Below are 21,136 nucleotides of genomic sequence, written 5' to 3'. Positions count from 1 at the left end.
TTAGATTACATTCAGTTTGTTGGATAGCTGTCAGAGTACCAAAGAAAAATGGAAATTCCAACATAAATTATATTATACCCAAACGATACCTTCCAAAGTAATGCAATCCATAGTAAAAGCTCTGGCCAACTGTGTAGACACTTCCATACTACGACAAATTAGGGTTTTTCCGAAAACATGTTTGAAAGCTTTATCGAATCTATGATTATATCTGAGTTTACTGATCATAGGAATAGCATCCTGTAAGAAAAAAAGGGTAAATATTTGCATTTCAAATAGTTAAAAAGAACTGCATCAATATTGTAGTGATTTTCAGTTACAATGCACAGATTAAAAAGAGAACATGATCCAGCTCTGTACAGTGGGCCCTTCTTATCTGGGGGATTCCGTTCTGGACACCACCACTCTGCGGATGGCAAAAACCAAGGGACCTCAAGTCCTGTGGTATTCAATGGTGATGCACACAGCCGCTCTGTCACGACCGTGTGCACACACTGCCATTGAACTCAATTGGGCTTGCTGTCTGCGGATGCTCAAATCTGCAGATGGAAAGCCTACAGCTGCACTGGGCACACTGTAGTACCAAAATTATAACCAATTGAGATGTAGAATACCAATAATTCTGAATTACTGAATTAGAAACAAGTCAGAGACATCTAGTATCACAACACAGAGAGATAGACAACATATGCCCTTCCATTTGTTCCCATTCTTTTTATCTGAAGCTAGCAGAGCACTTAAACTATCATCATTCTGTATTCCTGACAGATCAGCCAACTATTTTTAAAGGAAAAAGAAACTCACATTGGTTTCAGGATATGCAGTATCTCTAACATCCAGTTTGTTCAGAGGCAGAAAAGTTACTTCTCCAGGTAGATTCATTTTGTTGAACTCCATTAATATTTTAGTGCTAACTTCATCAGAATCTACAATATGATAAAAGAGCCTAGCATAAAAAAGAGAAAGAGTTAAACAATGCTTTTATCATAATTAAGACAGCGCAGTATATAAGGCCAGCTTTTGAACTTCCATAAAACTCAACCAGGAAAATAGAAAACTATGCAAGGGACGTTTTATACATAAACATACTCAGAAAACAAGAGACATTCCTCAATTTAAATGACATCAGGTAATTTATATTGGTTATATGGCAAGAACAAATATTTCTAGCAGAAAAAAAGACAAATTCTCATACCGGTTTCCAGCTGTAACTTCAACACAAGTGTAGAAAGCAGGTTCACACTCAAAGTTATTCATTACTATTCCATGATAGCCATTCAGAACATGTTGGTTAATGCCTTTGCGACGAAAATGCTCCAAAACTTTGTTTATACTATCAATGCCATTTAGAATAGCCTGCAAAATCAAATAGAATTACTTATGCTTCTTACCAGTTCAGGAAAAAAAAATAATCCTCTCAATACTCCTCAATTCAATTTTAAACAGACAGGAGTAAAAGATTTCTGATCTGCTACAAGTGTAACACAGATACAACATTGTCAATAATGATCACAATACATATTAAACAGGTTAATTTACAATGCCACTGAATCCTAAGCACAGGGCACTCACGTGCATTTAAATATATAAGATAATTAATTAAAAATCCAGATTGTATTTTTATTTTCAAATGTTTGTAAGCCCCAAATAAAATTTAGCTTCAAAAGAGAATTCATCTCTGTTTACAAGATTTAACACACGATTTTTAGGAAGAAGAAATGAAGAGGTCTTAAGAATAAGCGCTATTACATTCAAAATATTAGATGGTGGGAGGAATCTCTAATAGAAACAGTATTTTAGGATACCCACCTTTCCTGTTGCTGCTCTTAAAAGCTGTTGCTTCTTTTCCAAGTCCTCCCGTTTTGCTGCAAGAGCTTGTTGTTCTGCATTCTCTTCCCGCCATAAGTAACTGAAAAAGAGTTAACTTTTATGTTACCAAAGGTATCTTCAAGTAGAGACAGCTAAGCAACACACTACATAAATGACTAGACTGGGGTGCCTGTATTCAAGTTTTCTAATGTCCAACAATCCTGTTATAGTTTAAAGCAGCGCTCCAAACTGGTGCCCTTCAGATGTGTTGAATTTTAATGACCATAACCCCATCCAACAGGTTATTGGCCATAGTGGTTGTAGCCCAACCTATCTGAAGGGATCAGATCAAAACAATCTCATCTAAAACTATTACAAGATAGGTTTTGTAAACTATTAGCATTTTATACTCTTAAACAGTCTCCAGCACCCTCAACTGATTGAGAATTTTAAAACAATTTGCAGTAAAGAAATAAAAACTACAGCACAAACCTTTGTGGCACTTGTTCAAATATTACAAGAATACCTGTTTTATGACTGGTAAATAAGAAAAGGGGCACAGAATACATCATATCAAAACATTCTAATTCTGTGAATTATGCAATACTTTACATTGATTTATAGCAAAGTATTTTTGAAATAACTGAGGTACTAATGGCATAGACAGCAAAGAGTAGACAATAAAGCCATGGGTAGGAAATTGGACTTGTGCAGACACTGAAACAATACACTATTAGAATCCTTTTGAAAAAACAATGCTTAAACATTAATTGCATTTAGCTCATCAAATCTGTTTGAAAAGCCAAATTATGAACAAATTTTGTGCACTTGTATACAACTACTTTGATCTTTTAATGTAGGTGGGAAATGAACCAGAAATCCAGTTAATCAGTACTTCCTTTATATATGAACTGGGATACTATGGTTAATAGCTTGCAAACCATGTTGGATATGATGCCAACTTTAAACCATGACTTACTGGCTTATCTGAAAGCCATCAACCATAATTAACTGTAGCTTTCTAGTTTGTCATTTACTCATGCAAATAGAGGAGAAAAGCAGGATGATCATTCCTATCTTGGATTAAATAAACATTTGCCATATATACTCGACTATATGTCGACCTCATGTTTAAGTCGAGAGCATGTTTTGGGGCTTGTGGACTTTGATATGACCCATGGATAAATTGATGACAAAACTTAAGGGCATGTAACAAAGGAAGTAAAGACTGGAGCAAAGGAAAACAGTGTCAAAGAACTTACAAAATTCCAGCAGGCATGATTGTGCTCACCCTAAAGACTGGATGGATGAGAGAGTAGATGGAGCTCAGTGCTTTCAATAGGGGATGGTTCCTTTTTAAATAAGAGGTAATCTACAGTACTTACATTGACCCATGGATAAGTCAACTCAGGTTTTTGGGGTCAATTTTTTGGCTAAAATTTCTAGATGTATACATGAGTATATAACTAATTATCCAAATCAGCTACTCTCAAGCAGTCGTTCATTTTCATGGAAAAGTGAAAGTTCGTATCCTCAGGAGGCCAATTTCATCCCGTAACTCGTCGACTTGCCAATAAAGACTTGCAAACTGGGATCACATAATAAAGACTAGCAGTGTCTGCGATAGTCAAGGGGGGAAATTACACAGCAAACAGAATAACCTAATTTCAAGCCAGAGACTGCTATAATATTCTCACTTTTCCATTCTACATTCTCTTGTGTATTTATAATACCTATCAACAGTAAAATCACTTCAGTTGAATTGTTATTCCCAACCAGAGTAGACCCAATGAATAAATGGAACTTGTATTTTATTCTGCATGGGACTAACAATTCGATTTAGGCTCATATTTACAAACGCTTGTGTAACCCATGATGTTGGGAATCTTTCTGAGAAATACTTTAAAAACAGAAAAAAATGCATACATTTTAAACTGTATTATTATTCACATGAGATAATAAAAGTAGTAAAGTTCAATAAAATTACTAACTTTCTTTCACTCTGTAGTTCATCTTTTTTGTTTTTCACTTCATAGTATTTTCTGTCTAGTTCTTCCACACGAGCTTTCACTTCATTAAGATCCTGATCCAGTTTCTAATGCATGAAAGGAGAAATGTTTTAAAACTCAACATTTCAAAATTTTGACTTCATGTACTGGTTATCTCCAAGCAGCATAAAGCGCTGTGAAAATGTTAATAATTAAATGAAAAAAACTGGCATCTGCAGCTTTTAGATAGCAAAAAAGCACTTTAGATGTTTGACTGTTTTCACTGCAGGTTAAGAATGTAAATATTTAATGTACTGTACTAAATTATAGTAATATTTGACAATTGCTTTGAAGCTTTTTTCTTTGTACCTCAAGACTATGAGGACATTATCTATCTGTTGTGAAGCACTTAGACTGTACTACATCATGGCCCACTCTGCCTTGCATTCACTTGACACCTATATATGTTGGGCAGGGTCCTACAGACAGGGCCCCAATTCCCAGTGCCCCATGTCTTTCCCAAAGGGTTCTCAAATTTCAGGAAAAGCTGTTAAGTCCAAGGATGCAGGGAACTTGAGAAGCACTGTGTTGATGAACTATTAAACTATACCATACCTACTTTAAACAGAAGACCAAAACCTAGTTACATATTTAGAGCTAAGCCTGATTCAAAAATTTCCAACAACCACCAAACTCAAATCCTTACACTGTACTGCTCCAAATTCTTCTCTTTGTTAGCTTCAGTGTCTTCTAAATCTTTGTGTATAGCAGCAATTTGTCGTTTCTTGTCATTGATAGCCTGATCAAGGGATTTGAGTTCTTTTTTAATCCATTTATCTCTCTCTTCTTTGGAGGTGAACTGACTTCCTCTACCTTGCTTTGCATAAAGATCTGTTCTTTCCTGGGTAGCCTGTGCCAACCTGTTTCACGAGAAAAATGTTATCAAAATTATTTCAATTTAAGCATAATATCAGCAATCCAAGGTGAATTAATTTCTATAAACTGCATAACTGTTTCAGTGAACTAAAGGGAAAAATATGTCTCACTTTGGTTTTCTTTTAAAGTTAGATCCCCCCCCCCAGCAATCTGCAAATATTTCTGTACTCATAAAATTACAAGGACTATAAATCATATGTTGAAAAGCATTGAAAGCTATTTTTCCTGACACTACGATATCCTCTACAAATTTGGTGCCCTTCAGGTGAGTTGGTCTATAGCTACCATCATCCCTCCAGCCAGCACAGATGCCATGATGCTTGGGGATGTTGGCAGCTGAAGTGTAAGATATCTGAGGGACATGAGCTTGAGTAACACTACATTCAAGACACAATTTCTATACTGTGCTGTGCTTTCCTGCACATGAGATGTCTTTTATTTCTGATTTTTATCCTACTGCCTTTCTTAAGATGCAGGACTAAGTCTGACTGAAATGAGTGAGATTTACCTCTGACTAGGCTTACATAGGATTGTACTGTTTGGCTCATATTAAGTAGCACTTACATTAAAAACATCAACTTGTATTCATGCCTCTGCCACTGATTCTTTCATTAGACACTCCAACCCATCCAATCAGTTTGCATCACATTTTTCCTGAAGGCAAATTGTAGGTGACACAGATCCATTCCTGAATATCCTCACACACTGATCACATAAGTCAATATCAGTGACTAGTAGGGCTGGAAATCAAATTTTTGTCTCCAGTATTCACTGGTAACTGTACAATACTTAAAAATGACAAACCTATTTTAAAAACTCAAATAAACTGAAACTAGAAGTGATTAAATGTGATTTTCTGGGTTTAGGGTAGAGTTTGCCTACAATCCTACACTACTTACAACAATTTTTTGCAAGGGGAGGGTTTCCAGCTGTGGGCATTTGGTGTGGAAGAGGCTCTGGACACTCACATGCAATCCTTCAAGGCACAGTGGCTCCCTTTCATAGCACAAATCAGTGAGTGCTAGAAGCTAATATACAGACCTGGCAATTCCTCTTTCTTCTTTTTCTTTTACACTGTTAAACTTAGGTTCTGTTTCTGCCAGCTCCTTCTGTTTTTCTTCAATCTTCTCCATAAGTTTCTGCCTTTCTTTCAAGAGTCTTTTCTGAAAATCAAGATAACCAACTCAACAATATTAGGTAAGCCTATTCACCAGCTCTTTCTGAAAAAAAATAGAAGTTATACAAGTACTAAAAATTATATTTCCTAAAAATAATTTGGGCCCCTGTCCAAAGCAGAATCCATACATCTCTTTAAAAGTGCTATTCTATAATAAGTGATAGTAGATACTGTTCTTGAACAATCACAGTAATATGGGGGAAAGCTGTCACTACATTACATGAACTAAACAAACTTAATATGTGGTGAAAGGGAAATTTGCGTGCTGGACATTTAATTCTCTCTCTATATATACATAAAATTTATTTGAACCAAGATCGACTTTTCCACTAAGGGACTTTAGATAAACTGATAACATAGCTTACATTATATCCCATTTTTTAAAATAAACTCTGTACTGATGATTTTATGCTCAGTGAATCACAAAATACATGTGCTTGAGACATAATCCAGTTCCAGTTCAAGGCCCTTACCCGTTGCTCACTGTTTCCAGCCATTTCATCTTGCAAGTCTTTTGCTTTCAGTTCTAGTTTGGTCCTTTGTTTTATCTGTTCCTGTCTTTCAGCACTGAGCTGCTCCTTCTCCTCCTTCATAGCAGAAATCTTGGTTTTTAGTTCACGAACTTGCCGTTCAATTTCCTACTCAGTAATATAATACACCAGGAAATAACTTGAGAAATACAATAGGCTGTGCATATTTCAAAATTAAAGCAATTCCTATTCTCATGATCTAATAACAGATGAATGTGTTAGGGAAATTCTCAAAGGGGTCATGCAGACTGGCAGCTTGAAGTGACTTCTGGCTGCTCCAGCCATGGACAGAGCCCGACTGATGCAGGACACTGTGGTCCCAAAGCCAGCTTCTGCTGTGGCCCTGGACAGACTACCGGCAAGGAGCAGCTTTCTGTCGCTCTTTTTTCAGCCAGCTTTTCCTGGCTGGGCATGCTCTCTACATGGTTTCCAGACGCTTTGGGGCCATGCATCGTCTGCACACTCCACCCCAGAGTGGCCAGAAGCTGCTCTTTCCTGCCCATCTGTTTCAGACCACAGACGATTAGCACACTGTCCAGTATCACCTCTATACACACTATGCCATGCAGATGGAAATGGGAAACCCATCTTTTTGGTGTGTCCTCTGTTCTCTTTGAGGCTACTAGTCATAACACCTTGCTGCATGCAACTAACCGTACACTGAGAACACAATATTTATTTATTTGCAACATAAGCAGTTAAGATCAAATGCATTCAAGTTACGAGAGCCTTACCTCCATTTTATCGCGAGCATCCTGCTGTGCATCTCTTAATTGCCTTGATTTTTCTCCACTGGTTTCTCGTTTGGCTGAAAGCTACAAACATATAATGTAATCAGCTGCTTTAAAACAGATCACAGTTTTAATTAAAATGCACATAATAACTGGTCTGATAATTTAAATAAGCAGTTCCAAAAATGACTTACTTCATCGAGTTTAGCACGAGTCTCATTAAGTTCCTGGTTATAAATAGTGTATTCTAGTGCTCTCCGCATCTTGTCCCACTTTTGATACTGGGCCAGTTCTTCTTTCTCTTCTTCCAGAGTATGTAACCGCTCTTCTATGTATTTCAGCAACTCATTTATTTTCTCTCGTTTTCCCTCTTTAAAAATTATTTCAAAAACAGTTAAATGACAAAATCACTACAATTAAACAAGAGTCAAAATTAATTTCTTTTTATACATACGATCTCTCATTACTTGGGGCAAAAAAACAACAACCCAAAAACACAAACAAAAACACGTTAACAGAAATGGTTTTCCAAGCAATGTGTCACAATAAAGGAAACCACTATGTTTTCAAGTGATGTGTGTGTGTATATATATACATCTTTAAATCGCCTGTCAACTTATGATAATGCCATAAATTTCATAGAGTTTTCTTATACTCAGGAATGGTTTTGCCAGTTCCTTTCTCTGAAATATAGCCTGCAACACCTGATATTCATTGTTTGTCTACTATGCAAGTTCTAACCAGGGATGACCCTACTTAGCTTCCAAGATAAGATGGGATCTGGTGCCTTTATGTTATAAAATCAGATTAAAACTGAATATAGTATGATTATTTAAAATCAAGTCCCAAAATCAACAGGCAATTTCTTCTCTGTTTCAAAATAACCAAGAAATAATTGGAAACTTAATACTGTTCAGTGTGATTAAGCTGTGGTTTTTCAGGGTTGAAAATGCTGCTGGTCTGTTACTCTGTGCTTGGCCTCTGAGATATAAGATGTTTCAGGAATCTATCTCTCTTACACTTTTGTTTCAAACTGTGGAGGAAATCATCCAGAGATGTGGGCTAATAAAGTACCGAGAAGCAAATAACATCTCACTGCTTATCCCATGGAGGTTGACTATGTTTGGACAAGAGTTTGAGATGGATGGCATTAATCAAGTTGATGCTTAATTTACACTAACGGGAAAAAGAGACCACATTATTTCTTTTCCAACAGCTAGCTGCATTTCCATATTTGCTGAGAAGGAAAACAAGTCTCTTTTCTCAGCACTGACACAAAGTGAGCTGCCTAAGTCAGACCACAATGATTGTTATGTCCTTGCTTTGGCAGCTCAAAAACCTTGTGTGTGTGTATATGAAAGAAAGAGAGACAGACATACAGAGGTTACCTTAAGAAAAGCAGTTTGTAGTGGCTTTGGTATTATGTGTTTTTATTTAATTTTAGAGCTTACTACCAGCATTTATACATATAACGGAAATTTATGTCTGAGGAAACATGGCCTTTGATGGAAAAAAGGCAAACTCTAACCAAGGGGTTGTCTGCATGGGCCAGAAAGTTTATGTTCCCCCCGGCTCCAAGTCATCCCGTTTGGTTGATGCAGTCCAAAATCCCAGGGCCAGGATCAGACCTGATCGTGACAGACCCAATATGGATCTGTTACTGCATCTGGCCCGATGTTGGTGTAAAAAAGGACAGACCCAACGCCTTCGGGCCTGAAGAGGAAGAGCCCTCCCCCCTCCTTCCAACTGTCATCTTCTGGCCTTAGAGGGAGTGAAAGGACAGGCCCAACACCATTGGGCCTGGCCTCGATTAAGAAAAAGAGCCCTCCCTCCAGTCCATCTGCCTTGGTCCAGGCCTCAGAGGGAGAGAAGAATGCTGGACCTGATCACCTCCACCCCCACCATTCCCTTCTCCTTTTGTGTTGTGTCTTTTCAGATTGTAAGCCTGAGGGCAGGGAACCGTCTAATTATTATCCCCTCTGTTGTAAGCTGCCCAGATTCCCAGTGATTGGGCGGCATATAAATAAATCCTATTATTATTATTATTATTATTATTATTATTATTATTAAATGGCCCTGAACATGAGTCACTTTGATCCCTGCTTTACTGCAGAACTTTCCAGAACCCTGCTTGTTTAGATGCCCTGTACACGCCTTACTTTCCCCGTGTCTCCACAAGTGAACAGATCCCCATTGCCACATCTGACACAAAAATAGGTTGCATGGCCAGGTGCATGTAGCCAGGCGCTGGTCTTGTCACTAGTGGAGATGTAGGGGGAAGGTAAGGAGCGTGCAACTGTAGCAGGTCCCCAGACTGGTGTGGGAACAGGAGTGTAAACACCTGCTTATTCCTGCTGCACCGGCCCAGGAACCAACCCAGGTTAGTACCCAGGCCAGTAAACAATAGGCCAATCACATGTGTTTCTGGCCTGTCTGTTCAGTGCCCTAAATGGCTCAGGATTGAGTTATTTGAAGGAACACTTCCATTAGTATTAATATTACCCATGCCCTAATATCCACATTTGAGGCCCTGCTTGGTGATAGGCACTAGAGACAAGGTTTTCTCAGTGGTGCTGCTATCTATGAAACTACAACCGCTAGTTCAGTCCTATCATACAAAAAAGAACATTGCAACTGGTTTTTAATTGAGAAGATATAATTATATTACAGGTGTTCAAAATTTCTGACTTTAAGATTGGCTTTGATCTTTGTTTATTGGCTTAATTACTGATTTCAAAGTAATTTTAGGTGGCTGTGTATTTATTTCTATTACTTCTGACTTGTAGTTTAAAAAATTAGATGGTTTAATTATTTTGATATTTATAATCTGTGGCTTTATCTTTTGTCTCATACTGAATTCTAATTTTATGGTGTAATTATAGGAATAAAAAACCCACCTTTGGCCTAATTTAAAAGCTTTCTGAAATTATTGCTTTGGGCCTCTGCAAGACCAATGTTTCTGCTTTGACAATCTGATGGTTGTAAAGAAAGAGGGATAACAAAATGGGTGTCACAGAAAAAGACCCCCCCCCCAAAAAAAGATGAGCTCATCTACTTTTGGACGTAGTTCCATCTACCACTGGCTTTAGCCCTGCCCACTACTGGCATGCAGTAATGACAGATTATCCCTGAAGGAATGTGATCCTGAAGGGGAAACAGATGTCTAAGAAAGTAACTTTTGGGCCCCACCCCTTTTTTAAAAAGTAATAAAATTCAAGGCAAGACAGTGAGGAAATTTCCACATCATATGAACTGAAACCACTTAACTGCTTGCTCGGTGTAGCACCTCAGTATGATCTAGTATGCAGCCCAATCAGATTATTAGCAACGGTGAAATAGTAGAGGTCACCACTACTTTGAAAGCAGATCAACACTACAGATTGATAACTGTGTAAATCTGGTTGATCAAACTGCAACTTTCAACATAACAATGCATTCATATAGACTATTTCCCAGTAACATAAGACAGTGTCCAAACATTAGCTTGTTGTTCCATATTTTCTATATAGATCTATCTCCTCAAAAGCTGGCAAGTGAAAAATACATGAAATATACAGTCAATATTGCATAAGATGAAAAGAATTTAAAATGCAAATGAACAAAAACTACTTTTACCTGTTTCTTTCATCAAGGAGATACTTTCCTCTTTTCGTTCATCATATACTCTAGTGCCAGCTACTTCTCTTAACAGTTTTAGTCTCTGAGAGTCAGGCGCTGTGGCCATCTGATTGATCTAAAATGAAGCAGGAAAATATAACATGTTTGCTATCCTTTTGTTAATACACAGCAACCAAATAAATAACATAATAAAGACAAGACACTGTCAATCTGATGTCAGTTACTGGAAACCTGTGGGCTTTTAGATGTTGTTGGGACTACAACCCCCATCATTCTTGCTGAATGGAATTAGTGGGAATTCAAATCCCCCCCTCCTCAAAAAAAAAAAAATCTGGGAAAGTATTTTGTAACTACTCTGTTAAGAGAAACTTTTCAGTTAACCTTTGATCTCAACTACATACATCCACTCTGTAAGGATATAGCAGCTGCAGCCAGCTATACTAAACAGATATCACTGTCAACAATTTAATATGAGATATTTATGTGCTAGTTCATAGCACACAGAAACGAAGAGGACACAATAATCATGCGTCATGAGAATGTTTCAGTTATGAACACACACAACAATTAAGGTGTCAATTAAAGTGTAATGTAAACTACAATAACTTATTATTTCTTTGGAAAGATTTAAGTTACCAACACTTTCTTTATGTAAATAATAACTATTCTTCATACCTTTCCTTGCTTAACAATATAGTAGGGATTGCTGCGAGAAAATCCAGCACTTTCAAGGAGATTCATCACGTCATTTTTCCTAAAATAAAATTTTCAAATTGTAAATTCTCCAACACAGCCATTTATGAACAAACTTTTAAAAAATCCTTCAAATATGTGTATTTAAATATTTTCTCCCCGTTCTAGGATTATACAGGAGAAACTGGGCAGGGGGGGGGAGGCGAGTTCTGGATGCAGCAAATCCATATTCTGTCCTAGTATGTCTCCTTTTCCCCCTTTCCCACCACCAAAATGGCAAGGCCTTTTACAGAAGTAGTCAAAAAATATCTATTAACATAAGAAAAACTGCCAAGGAGCAGACAAATTTTACTTTCTGTTTTACAGTATTAACTGCAAATTCTGAACCGTTATCCTGACTGCCTCCCCCCCCCCCAGCCTTTTTCGATTTAGGTCCAAATGTTCTCCAATATTTAAAGTACAAATTGTAGAAACTGAGAATATGATCAATTTTATTTTGTTTTTTCTAATCTAAATGAATTCTATAATCCAGTTTTGTTTTTTTAAAAATAAAATCTACACTTACGTCACCATTTTCTTGTCTAAGAAATACTGGTCCTTTTTTGCTCCAATGACTCTACGAAGAGAAACTTCTTCCTTATCAATCTTGAGAAAAGATATGAGCAGAGAATTAGTGGCCTGACCGGAATTAAGCACAAAAATACATGCTAATGAAATTAAATGTACTTCACTTACTGGTAATCGGTTATCTGAGTTGTCAAAAATGATTTCCACAAAAGCAGAAATAACACGAGGACCTGTGCCTTCCTAAGAAAGATAATAAACTTTATTATTACAATCCATTTAAATTTACATTTTGTAAAACAGTAACTCCATGCCTGTCTTGTAAATAATTTTAACACCAAATATTCAAAACCTTACTTAAACTCTATTTTCTTTCTACAAACACTAAATTTTTTTGTATCCTTGTGAACAAAGAAGATAACCAATCTAATACTGAATATCTACATCAATAGTGGACAAATTATAAAATGGGACTTCCCAATCAATCTCTGGGTTGTTTGCAATAGCGAGACAGGAGGTTCTTATTTACAGAAGCTAAATTTAAAGAGTGTTCTGCTTTTCTTTTCTAAGGCTGTATGTGCACTGCAAAAATTAACACTATAACTGCCATGGCTCAATAATTTGAAATTCTGAAAATTGTAGTTATGTGAGACATTTGACTTTCTGTCAGAGAGCTCTGGTGCCACAATAAACTACAATTCCCAGAATTCCATAGCATTGAGCCATGGAAGTTAAAATGGTCTCAAACTGGATTATTTCTGCATTTCACATGCAGCCTAAATCATCTTAATCTAACTAAGAAAAAATGGGTAGCACCAGAACTGAATTTTTAGAAGACTAGATAGTGAAGCCATTTCAGTTTCTAAAACCAACATGTCCATTAACCCAACCAAGGGTCTCCCCATCCAGCTGTTGTCTTCTTCCTCATTAGCCCTGCTGCATGTAGCAATTAGGCTTTTAAAGAAGGTTCCCCTGGTGCCAAGAAGCTTTTTAGAAATCAAACTGTCACACACACAGGAGATGGGAGGGGGAATCATGAGTGGGAAGAAGAGAACTAGCACTTTCCCTTCACTACAGTTCCTACCCTGAAAATATCACACATGTACAGGCACAGTAATTAGATTTTTTAAAAGACTTTTATTTTTGTGTGGGAGGTATGAGTAAGGAAAAGAATCAGAGGGGGAGTGAAGGCAGTATGTGTGTGTTTGGGGGGGAAGGTGCAATGGAGAATGGAGGACTAGGAATGTGAATAGGTCTGTTTGTGTGGGAAGAGGAATGTGTACGGGAGAGAGGGAGCAAGAATTAATGTGAAGTAGTTCTGGCTCCCAACAGCAGATGGAATGCAGTCATGGGATTGGGGGTTCCCAAGCCTGTTCTCAGTGCACATCTGCTTTTCTGAGCCACTATTTTGCATCTGATTTGTTGGTGGATCAAAAACATTTAGCAAAAAAACCCAAGGCAAATTCCACAAGTGTGAACTGTATTCAGCGATCACTTACAGCTTTGGAATAGGTAAGTGGATGAATAACCTAACCAATCTACTTCACATAGGTACCCAGCTGACATCAAGATAAAAACATAAGAAAAAACATATCACAAAATATATTTTGCATGATTTTGATAAATTTGACTAAGAGACAGCTTTATTTCAGTTATTTATCTTACAACAGCATGTTTTTACAACACATCTGTTAACTTCACTTACATGCAACAAAGCCAACCTTTGCTCAGGACGAAGATGGCTGAATTCATCACTGAGAACAAACTGAATTGCTGTAATGAAGAAAAGACAACAAGATTAGCTGTTAATTTATAGGATTCAATTCAAACACACAGGCACGAAACACACAGGCCAATAAACTGGCTTTCAGCTGCTGTGCGGGCGTGGTGTTCAACCAATGCACAGCCCCAAAGCAGCTGGAAGCCACTCCATTGCCACGATCTGGTCCTCTGGACCAGATCAAAAAGGAGCGGAAATAAGTTAGCTCCTGGTAGCAGCCCGCTTTGGGAGTGGTTGGAGGCCACTCTTTATCGGCCCTGTGCCTTGTCCCATAATATGTCAATATAGATTTTTATAGAACCCTTATAAAAATAGTAACATAGATTATAGCTGAGCTTGTCATTCTTTAAAAGTTCTAACACTGCAAAATTTTAACTAAAGGAATGATTTCTCATGGAATATCAAATTATTTCAGCATTCACTTATGGGCCAAATGGCCCCCACCAACAGATTCCCCACATTAATGGAGAGTGATTTGAAAACCTCTGACAGCATGGAGTGTGATCTGAACCCTGTTTACCTCTCCTATACCATACTGTTGATTTTCCCCCAGCTCAGTAAACTAGAGGCAAACACAGGAATGCAGTGAACATACTGCAGTCTTTACAAGAACAGAACCGTCTAACACTTTAACCTTAAATTGTCGCATGCTTACCAAAAAAGTAGGCTACCAGAGTGTAAGAATAATTACTGTGCCTCAGAGGAGCCCACTCTTTTGCATTTCTGTTCAACCTATTACTCTGAGCTTGCCTCCACTGAAGATGATTCTATTCTAATTCTGCAGTGACAGAGACAGAATGATCCAATCATATCTGATGCAGAAAGGCTGCAGATTTACTCAAACAGCATAGGGAAAGGGAGGAAGGAAGTTTAGAACCTTGAATCATGTAGAGAAATCATACAGAGAGCAGCCCCCTCTGTTATTGAGTAATCTGAATTTACTGGGTAATTACAATTGTTAATTAAATGTTTCTGTTGTGGAACAGTAGCAGTTTCCATGGCACACAATTCAGGAATTACTGCTTTGTTTGTCACTGGACTGACAAGCTATACATTAAAAACTAAAAAAGTTGAAAAGGAAACTATACTCTGAAAGTAAGAAACCAGTGATTTTATATTAATGATTGGGGAGAGGGGCTTACTACAGCTTCAAGAATTAAATCTATTCATTTTTTCTCCCGGACATTCAATGCAGATTAATTTTCCCTACTGCAACCGAACTACACAATTAAGATTGTAAAATACAATGCTTAAAGATTTACTTTTCATTACTTTTCAATTCCTGACAGTAAGGGCTGTTTGACAGTGGAACAAACTCCCTTGGAGTGTAGTGGAGTCTCCTTCCTTGGAGGTCTTCAAACTGAGGCTGGATGGCCATCTGTCGGGGATGCTTTGATTTGGATTTCCTGCATGGCAGTGGGCTGGGCTGGATGGCCCTTGTGGTCTCTTCCAATTCTATGATTCTATGATTCATTATACTAATCAAACAGAAATTTGGATCCAATAACAGAAACAATGGCAGGATACAGACCGCCCCTTTGGGGCAGCCTGCACCTGCCCCTTTCTGCGATGGATCGGGGCCTGAGAGGCCACAGCAGCAACCCCAGAGGCCCCGATCCGCCACTTTTCCAGGCCTCCGGGGCTGCTGCTGTGGCCGCAAAATGCCACTTCCCCGCTGCCTGGAAAGGACACCCCGACAGCGGCGGGAAGACAGAGAAAGGGGCCGCTCCCCTTTCTCTTCAGTATCGCTGGCATGGCCATGTAAAGGCTGCGCCAGCAACACATGACGCAAAAGGAGTCCGTTTTGGAGCTCCTTTCAGCACCGCTGAAAGGGTGCCACAGGTGCCCTGCAGCAGCACCAGGACGTAATGGCTGCGTGCACCATTTGGATGTACTGAGTACGTTCTAGGGTTAGGGAGTGTCTGAAAAGGACGGCCCGTTTAATGGCCTGTTTGTACAGAGCCAATATTTTCAAATAACTATCCTATTTCAATACTCTTTGTAGCTTTATACTTACCGTAGAAAAAGTTGCTTTTTCCAGAACCATTTCTACCCACTGAAAATAAACAGCAGAATAGTTATGTTAAGTTACTTTATTTTCACAAATGAAATGTTTTTTGTGTTTTAGTTGAAGCATACAGAAACAAACTGACGCAAAAAATGACACAGCAAAGGAAATATATTGTTAGACTGGCCTAATTATCACCTAATGAACTCCATTAGAATTCAGCATCATGGACCATCAACTGTGCAGCTCAGCAGAGGGAGAACCACAAGAGCAAAGTGACATACACAGACATGACTGGCTGAAGCACAAGACAACCCTTCACCTGCAGCAACAGTGGGCCATTCTACATTGGAGAACATCTATAAAGATATTAATCCAGTGCTACATATTTTACATTATAGTCTTTGCATTAAAGGAACTTACCAATGACATTATGCTTTGAACTGAAGGGATCTACTATAGTCTGATCTCTGTAGCTACGAAATCCTTGGATGATCACCTGAAATAAACAAATTTATGTTACAGAAACCTTCACCAAAACAATTTACTATGCAGGTTTCAAAAGTACAATGTTTCAAAAAGGATAAGCAATATTTTCTAAAGTTGCTACATTTATTCCCATAATCTCAGGAAATTTGATTACTGTCAAGTAGCATATTGTGATGGTAATCTGCTTCCTCCATTTTTACCATGCAGCCTTCAATGACAGCCGAAGCAAGGGCAATAAGCAAGAGGTTGGCGTATGTCTTTCAGCCTAAAGGCCAAATTCAATTTCAGAGTTCTTGGGGGTGAGACTAGAGGGTTGGATATGACAAATGATTTTAGAATAAAACTTTTATGACCTTTAACTAAGTCTTCAGAGAGGCACTTCATCCTTTTAGACAGGGAAAGCACAGTACAAAAGTTAGGAAGACATCAAATAATATTGTCATAAGGAATGAAACGCAACTATCTGAAAAAACCTGAAGATTTGCATTGGGAATCCAAGGATGCTGGATTTGAATGCAGGGTCTGAGGTTCCCTACTTTGATCTAGAGCCTTGGAAGCACACACTTTCCCATCATTATACCTAGCTGAGCCTCCATCAATCACCCCTGCCTTGCAAAATCTTTATTATGTACTTTTCTTAATAATTCATGACTAGATTTATGTTCTTCCTGCTCTGGACTCATCTATGTTAAATAATAAATAAATAAATAAATAATTTATTTATATACCGCCCTTCTTAGAATCAGGGCGGTGTACAACAAATATATAACAATACAACAATGCAATTATACAAAATTAGTTAAAACAATTCAATAAAGATAATAAAATTCAAATTCATGCCGGCAAAACAATGCTGACCAAAGGGGGGGGGGGGAGGAAAGTATTCTGGGGCAGAGATCAGGGGTAAGCCTGCTCGAATAAGTAGGTTTTTAGCCCCTTCTTAAATTGGGCTAGGGAGGTGGCTGAGCGGAGCTCGAAGGGCAGCGAGTTCCAGAGGTTGGGGGCCGAGATGGAGAAGGCCCTCCTAGAAGTGGAAATATATTTCCCCTCTGGAACTCTTAACAATTGCTGCCCTGATGATCTGAGTGTGCGGGACGGATTGTACGGAGAGAGGCGGTCCTCCAGATACCCTGGGCCCAAGCCATTTAGGGCTTTATAGGTAATAACCAACACCTTGTATTGTGCCCAGAAGCGAATAGGCAGCCAATGTAGGTCTTTAAGGACAGGTGTTATATGACTGGCCCTGGCAGTGCCAGTGACCAGTCGGGCTGCCATATTCTGCACAAGTTGCAGCTTCCGGGTATGGTACAAGGGTTGCCCCATGTAGAGTGCATTGCAGAAATCCAAACGAGAGGTTACCAGGGCATGTACAACAGTTTCAAGGTCCCTCCGGTCAAGGTAGGGTCGCAGCTGGCGTATCAGCCAAAGCTGATAACAGGTGCTCCTGACCGTCGCGTCCACCTGAGATGTAAGGTGGAGCGACGAGTCCAGGAGCACCCCCAGACTGCGTACAGAGTCCTTCACGGAGAGTGTGATTCCGTTCAGGACGGGTGGAACCACCGCCAACCCGGAACCGGGAGAACCTATCACGAGTACTTCCGTCTTCTCTGGATTCAGGCTGAGTCTGTTTTCCCTCATCCAGCCCATTACCGACTCCAGACAGGCCACGAGAGGAGAGACGCCAACCCCGGTCACTGCATCAGTCGGAGACATAGAGAAGACTATTTGGGTGTCATCAGCGTACTAATAACCCCGCGCCCCATGTCTCTGGATGATCTCTCCCAGCGGTTTCATGTAAATGTTAAAAAGCATGGGAGACAGAATGGCTCCTTGAGGGACCCCAGATATAAGGGCCCTCTTGTCGGAGCACACGTCTCCCAGCTGCACCATCTGGAACCTCCCGGAGAGGTAAGAGCGGAACCACTGGAGCGCAGTGCCCCCGATTCCCACCTCCGCCAGGCGTCCCAGAAGGATACCATGGTCTATGGTATCAAAAGCCGCTGAGATGTCTAAGAGCACTAACAGGGACACGCTACCCCTGTCCATGCCCAGACAGAGATCATCGACCAAGGCGACCATGGCAGTCTCAACCCCGTAACCCGCCCGAAAGCCGGTTTGAAATGTTTAGATCTAAAGGCTAGTACTACATCACTCCCCCCCCATCTTTGTACAATGACAAGGGGGAGGACACTAAAAGAAAGTATCCGAATATGCCTATTAAATCATATTTGGTTTGTTGTACTAGGAGTTCAAGTTCATCTTGCTTATTTCCCATGCTGTGTGCATTAGTGTAGAGATATCGAAGCCCATGTGCTATATAAAACAACAGATATACTAATTTATCAGGAAAAAACTACTTAATAGTTCAGGCTCTAAATAATTTAGGCTGATTTTCACCAGATGCAGTTTCATATTTACTTGAACTAAATGATACTATTTTAAAGTGACTAACTCCCTAATAAGCATAGCATACACCTACCTAGATGTAATGCCTAGTGAATGCAACTGGGTTTCTTTCTAAGTACCCTTGAACATGATCACTGTTTAACACCTCTTTATGATTAAATAATTTTATATGAGGGGTTTTGCCTCTGCGATCTTGCGGCTGAAGGAGTGTGAATTGCCTAATGTCACCCAATGGGTTTCTATGACCACGCTGGGATTCAAACCCTGCCCTTCAGAGTCACAGCCCAATGTTAAAACCACTACATCATGCTGGCTCTTGGTCATAATTGATACAACCAAAAATTAATACAAAACTGCTAGTACTAACATATCACTATCATGTGAATCATCCCAATAACCCATTAATTAATGTTCCTTCTACTAAATCCTTCCTTGCTTCCTACTCCCTTGGGAACAAGGTTGTCATTCATTCAAATTCCCTTTCCTTTGATGTAGAGAACCATATTAATTGTATTTTTAATATAATTTGGTACTCCTATTCTCTAACTATTTTTATTAGGATTTCCCTTATTAGCCTTCTCTGCCAGAGCACAGGCGCCTCACAAAACTACAAATCCCAGGTTTTTGTAGGATGTAGCTGTGAAAGTTAAGAGTACTGTCAAAGTTCATTATTTTTAATGACAAGGTTAGCATCAGCTCTCCTGCTACTAGGTGCTTCTTCTCTGGCAGGCTTTGTGTATTTGGGGCTCTTCTTGTGGAAGCAGCTGCCATATACAATTGCCCTAATTCCTGACAGCTTAATTAGAGTTCCTATGGAGGCCATCCATCTCCTTACAAGAAATCAAATATTGTATTATTATGATTGTTGTTATTATTAATATTCTGCTTTCCCACAAAATTAGGACACAAAGCAACTTACAAATTAAAACAGTACAATTAAAAAATGCAAATGTGCACATTAAAATAGCAAACTAGTACAATATTAAAACATCACGGATTAAAAGAATAAAATTATTATTAATAGTAGTAAGCCTTCTCTGAAAGGAAATAAAATCACATTAGGTGCATCTACACTGTAGAAATAATTCAGTTTGACACCCTTTTAAAGCACTGTTGCTCCATCTTATGGGGATCTTGGGATTTGTAGTCATACAAATCACATTAGATGCCTGTACAGGGCAGAAATAAAGCAGTTTTGTTGAGAAATGTATGAATTACATTCTCCTTTCCCTCATCATATAGATAGGGTCCCCCTCTCTCGTTCTATCTATCATGTGTCACTCAATCTTGGAGGCAGTTTAACAACTCTCTCCCAAGATTCTAAACTGCTAGTAACAGCGGCCAGTAAGCAGTAGCTGGCCCAATCTTTCCTTGGGAACCCCCTATAATTCCCTCTGGGCATGTATTCCCCATGATTAAGTATTCTCCAATGGCTCCCTATCGAAGTCAGTCAGGCCCAACACACACTGCAGAAACACTCCATCTTGAGACCCGCTTTAGCCGCCCTGTCGCAGTGCGAGGGAACCCTGGGAGCTGTAGTTCTGTGAGACATTCAGCCTCCTCTGTCAGAGAGAACTCTGGTGCACCAACAAACTACAATTCCCATGATGCACCGCGCCAGGGCAGTTAAAGCAGCCTAACATGGATTGTTTCTGCAGTGAGGGCCTGGGCTTTCCTTCCATCCTTCTCCCCTCTGCACCGACCCCCTTTTCCCTCGAAGGGCTTCCCTCCGACCCCAGCCCTTCCTCTCCCGGAAAAAACATAGCCGCCCCTTCCTCGCAACCGGAGAGCCCCGTCCCAGCCCCGTCTACCTGCTTGATATACATGGCGCCAGCAGAGGAGGCCTCCCTCTTCTCTGGACCGCGCACAAAATGGCCGCCAAGCCTCCCTTTGGCGCGTACCACTCCTGTAAGGAAAAATGGGGGGGGCGAGATGGGAAAAACCGAAGAAAAACCTGGCAAGAACGCAGAGGGACAAGCTCAGATTTTACCACAACCTGTTTTTATCATTTTATAGTTGTTACCCAACATTCAAAGTCCGCCCGAGGTTATAGGAGTAAATTTTGTTTTTTTACCTCCCCCCCTCCGTTGGGATTTTGGTTCAGCCCGATGAGGGTAAAATCATAGGGCGCCAAAGCAAAAGGCAGCCAATAGGAAGAAATAAGTTGCAGGGAGCGCAGCGACCGGAAGGGGGCGTGCGCGGGCGGCACTATTCTGCCAATAGAAGGCTGAGGGGAAGGAAAATAATACTCTACGGTTGCAGGGAGCGCAGAGACCAGAAGGGGGCGTGCCAATGTGGATTTTTTTTCCTGCACCTGAAATGGCAGCCTTGATTCACCCTTCTGCAGTCTGTTGTTGTTATTATTATTATGAACCCTGGTGACGCAGTGGTTAAATGCCTGTACTGC

The 21,136-nt window shown here is 39.6% G+C and overlaps 1 protein-coding gene across 1 annotated transcript in view; it reads right to left on the bottom strand.

Annotated features, from left to right (window-relative positions):
* The window catches only part of SMC3 (structural maintenance of chromosomes 3), a 28,505-nt gene extending 7,909 nt beyond the window's left edge, over positions 1-20,596 (bottom strand). Inside the window, exons 1-18 of the mRNA XM_089509869.1 lie at positions 20,541-20,596; positions 16,258-16,333; positions 15,844-15,882; positions 13,752-13,819; positions 12,218-12,289; positions 12,048-12,127; positions 11,465-11,543; positions 10,787-10,904; positions 7,366-7,541; positions 7,175-7,255; positions 6,384-6,548; positions 5,775-5,896; positions 4,504-4,717; positions 3,801-3,904; positions 1,810-1,909; positions 1,196-1,356; positions 805-946; positions 90-240 (exon numbers count right to left, since the gene is read on the bottom strand). Of these exons, the coding sequence (XP_089365995.1) occupies positions 90-240; positions 805-946; positions 1,196-1,356; positions 1,810-1,909; positions 3,801-3,904; positions 4,504-4,717; positions 5,775-5,896; positions 6,384-6,548; positions 7,175-7,255; positions 7,366-7,541; positions 10,787-10,904; positions 11,465-11,543; positions 12,048-12,127; positions 12,218-12,289; positions 13,752-13,819; positions 15,844-15,882; positions 16,258-16,333; positions 20,541-20,555 (1,963 nt within the window). The 5' untranslated portion in view covers positions 20,556-20,596. The remainder of the gene's footprint in view (positions 1-89; positions 241-804; positions 947-1,195; positions 1,357-1,809; positions 1,910-3,800; positions 3,905-4,503; positions 4,718-5,774; positions 5,897-6,383; positions 6,549-7,174; positions 7,256-7,365; positions 7,542-10,786; positions 10,905-11,464; positions 11,544-12,047; positions 12,128-12,217; positions 12,290-13,751; positions 13,820-15,843; positions 15,883-16,257; positions 16,334-20,540) is intronic.
* Positions 20,597-21,136: the final 540 nt, after the last annotated feature.

This window comes from Sceloporus occidentalis, unplaced genomic scaffold, assembly GCF_023333645.1.
Source record: "Sceloporus occidentalis isolate IW3139 unplaced genomic scaffold, rSceOcc1.0.p SCAF_2, whole genome shotgun sequence".
Taxonomy (NCBI): Eukaryota; Metazoa; Chordata; class Lepidosauria; order Squamata; family Phrynosomatidae; genus Sceloporus; species Sceloporus occidentalis.
This window is presented reverse-complemented; position numbering and strand designations above follow the sequence as displayed.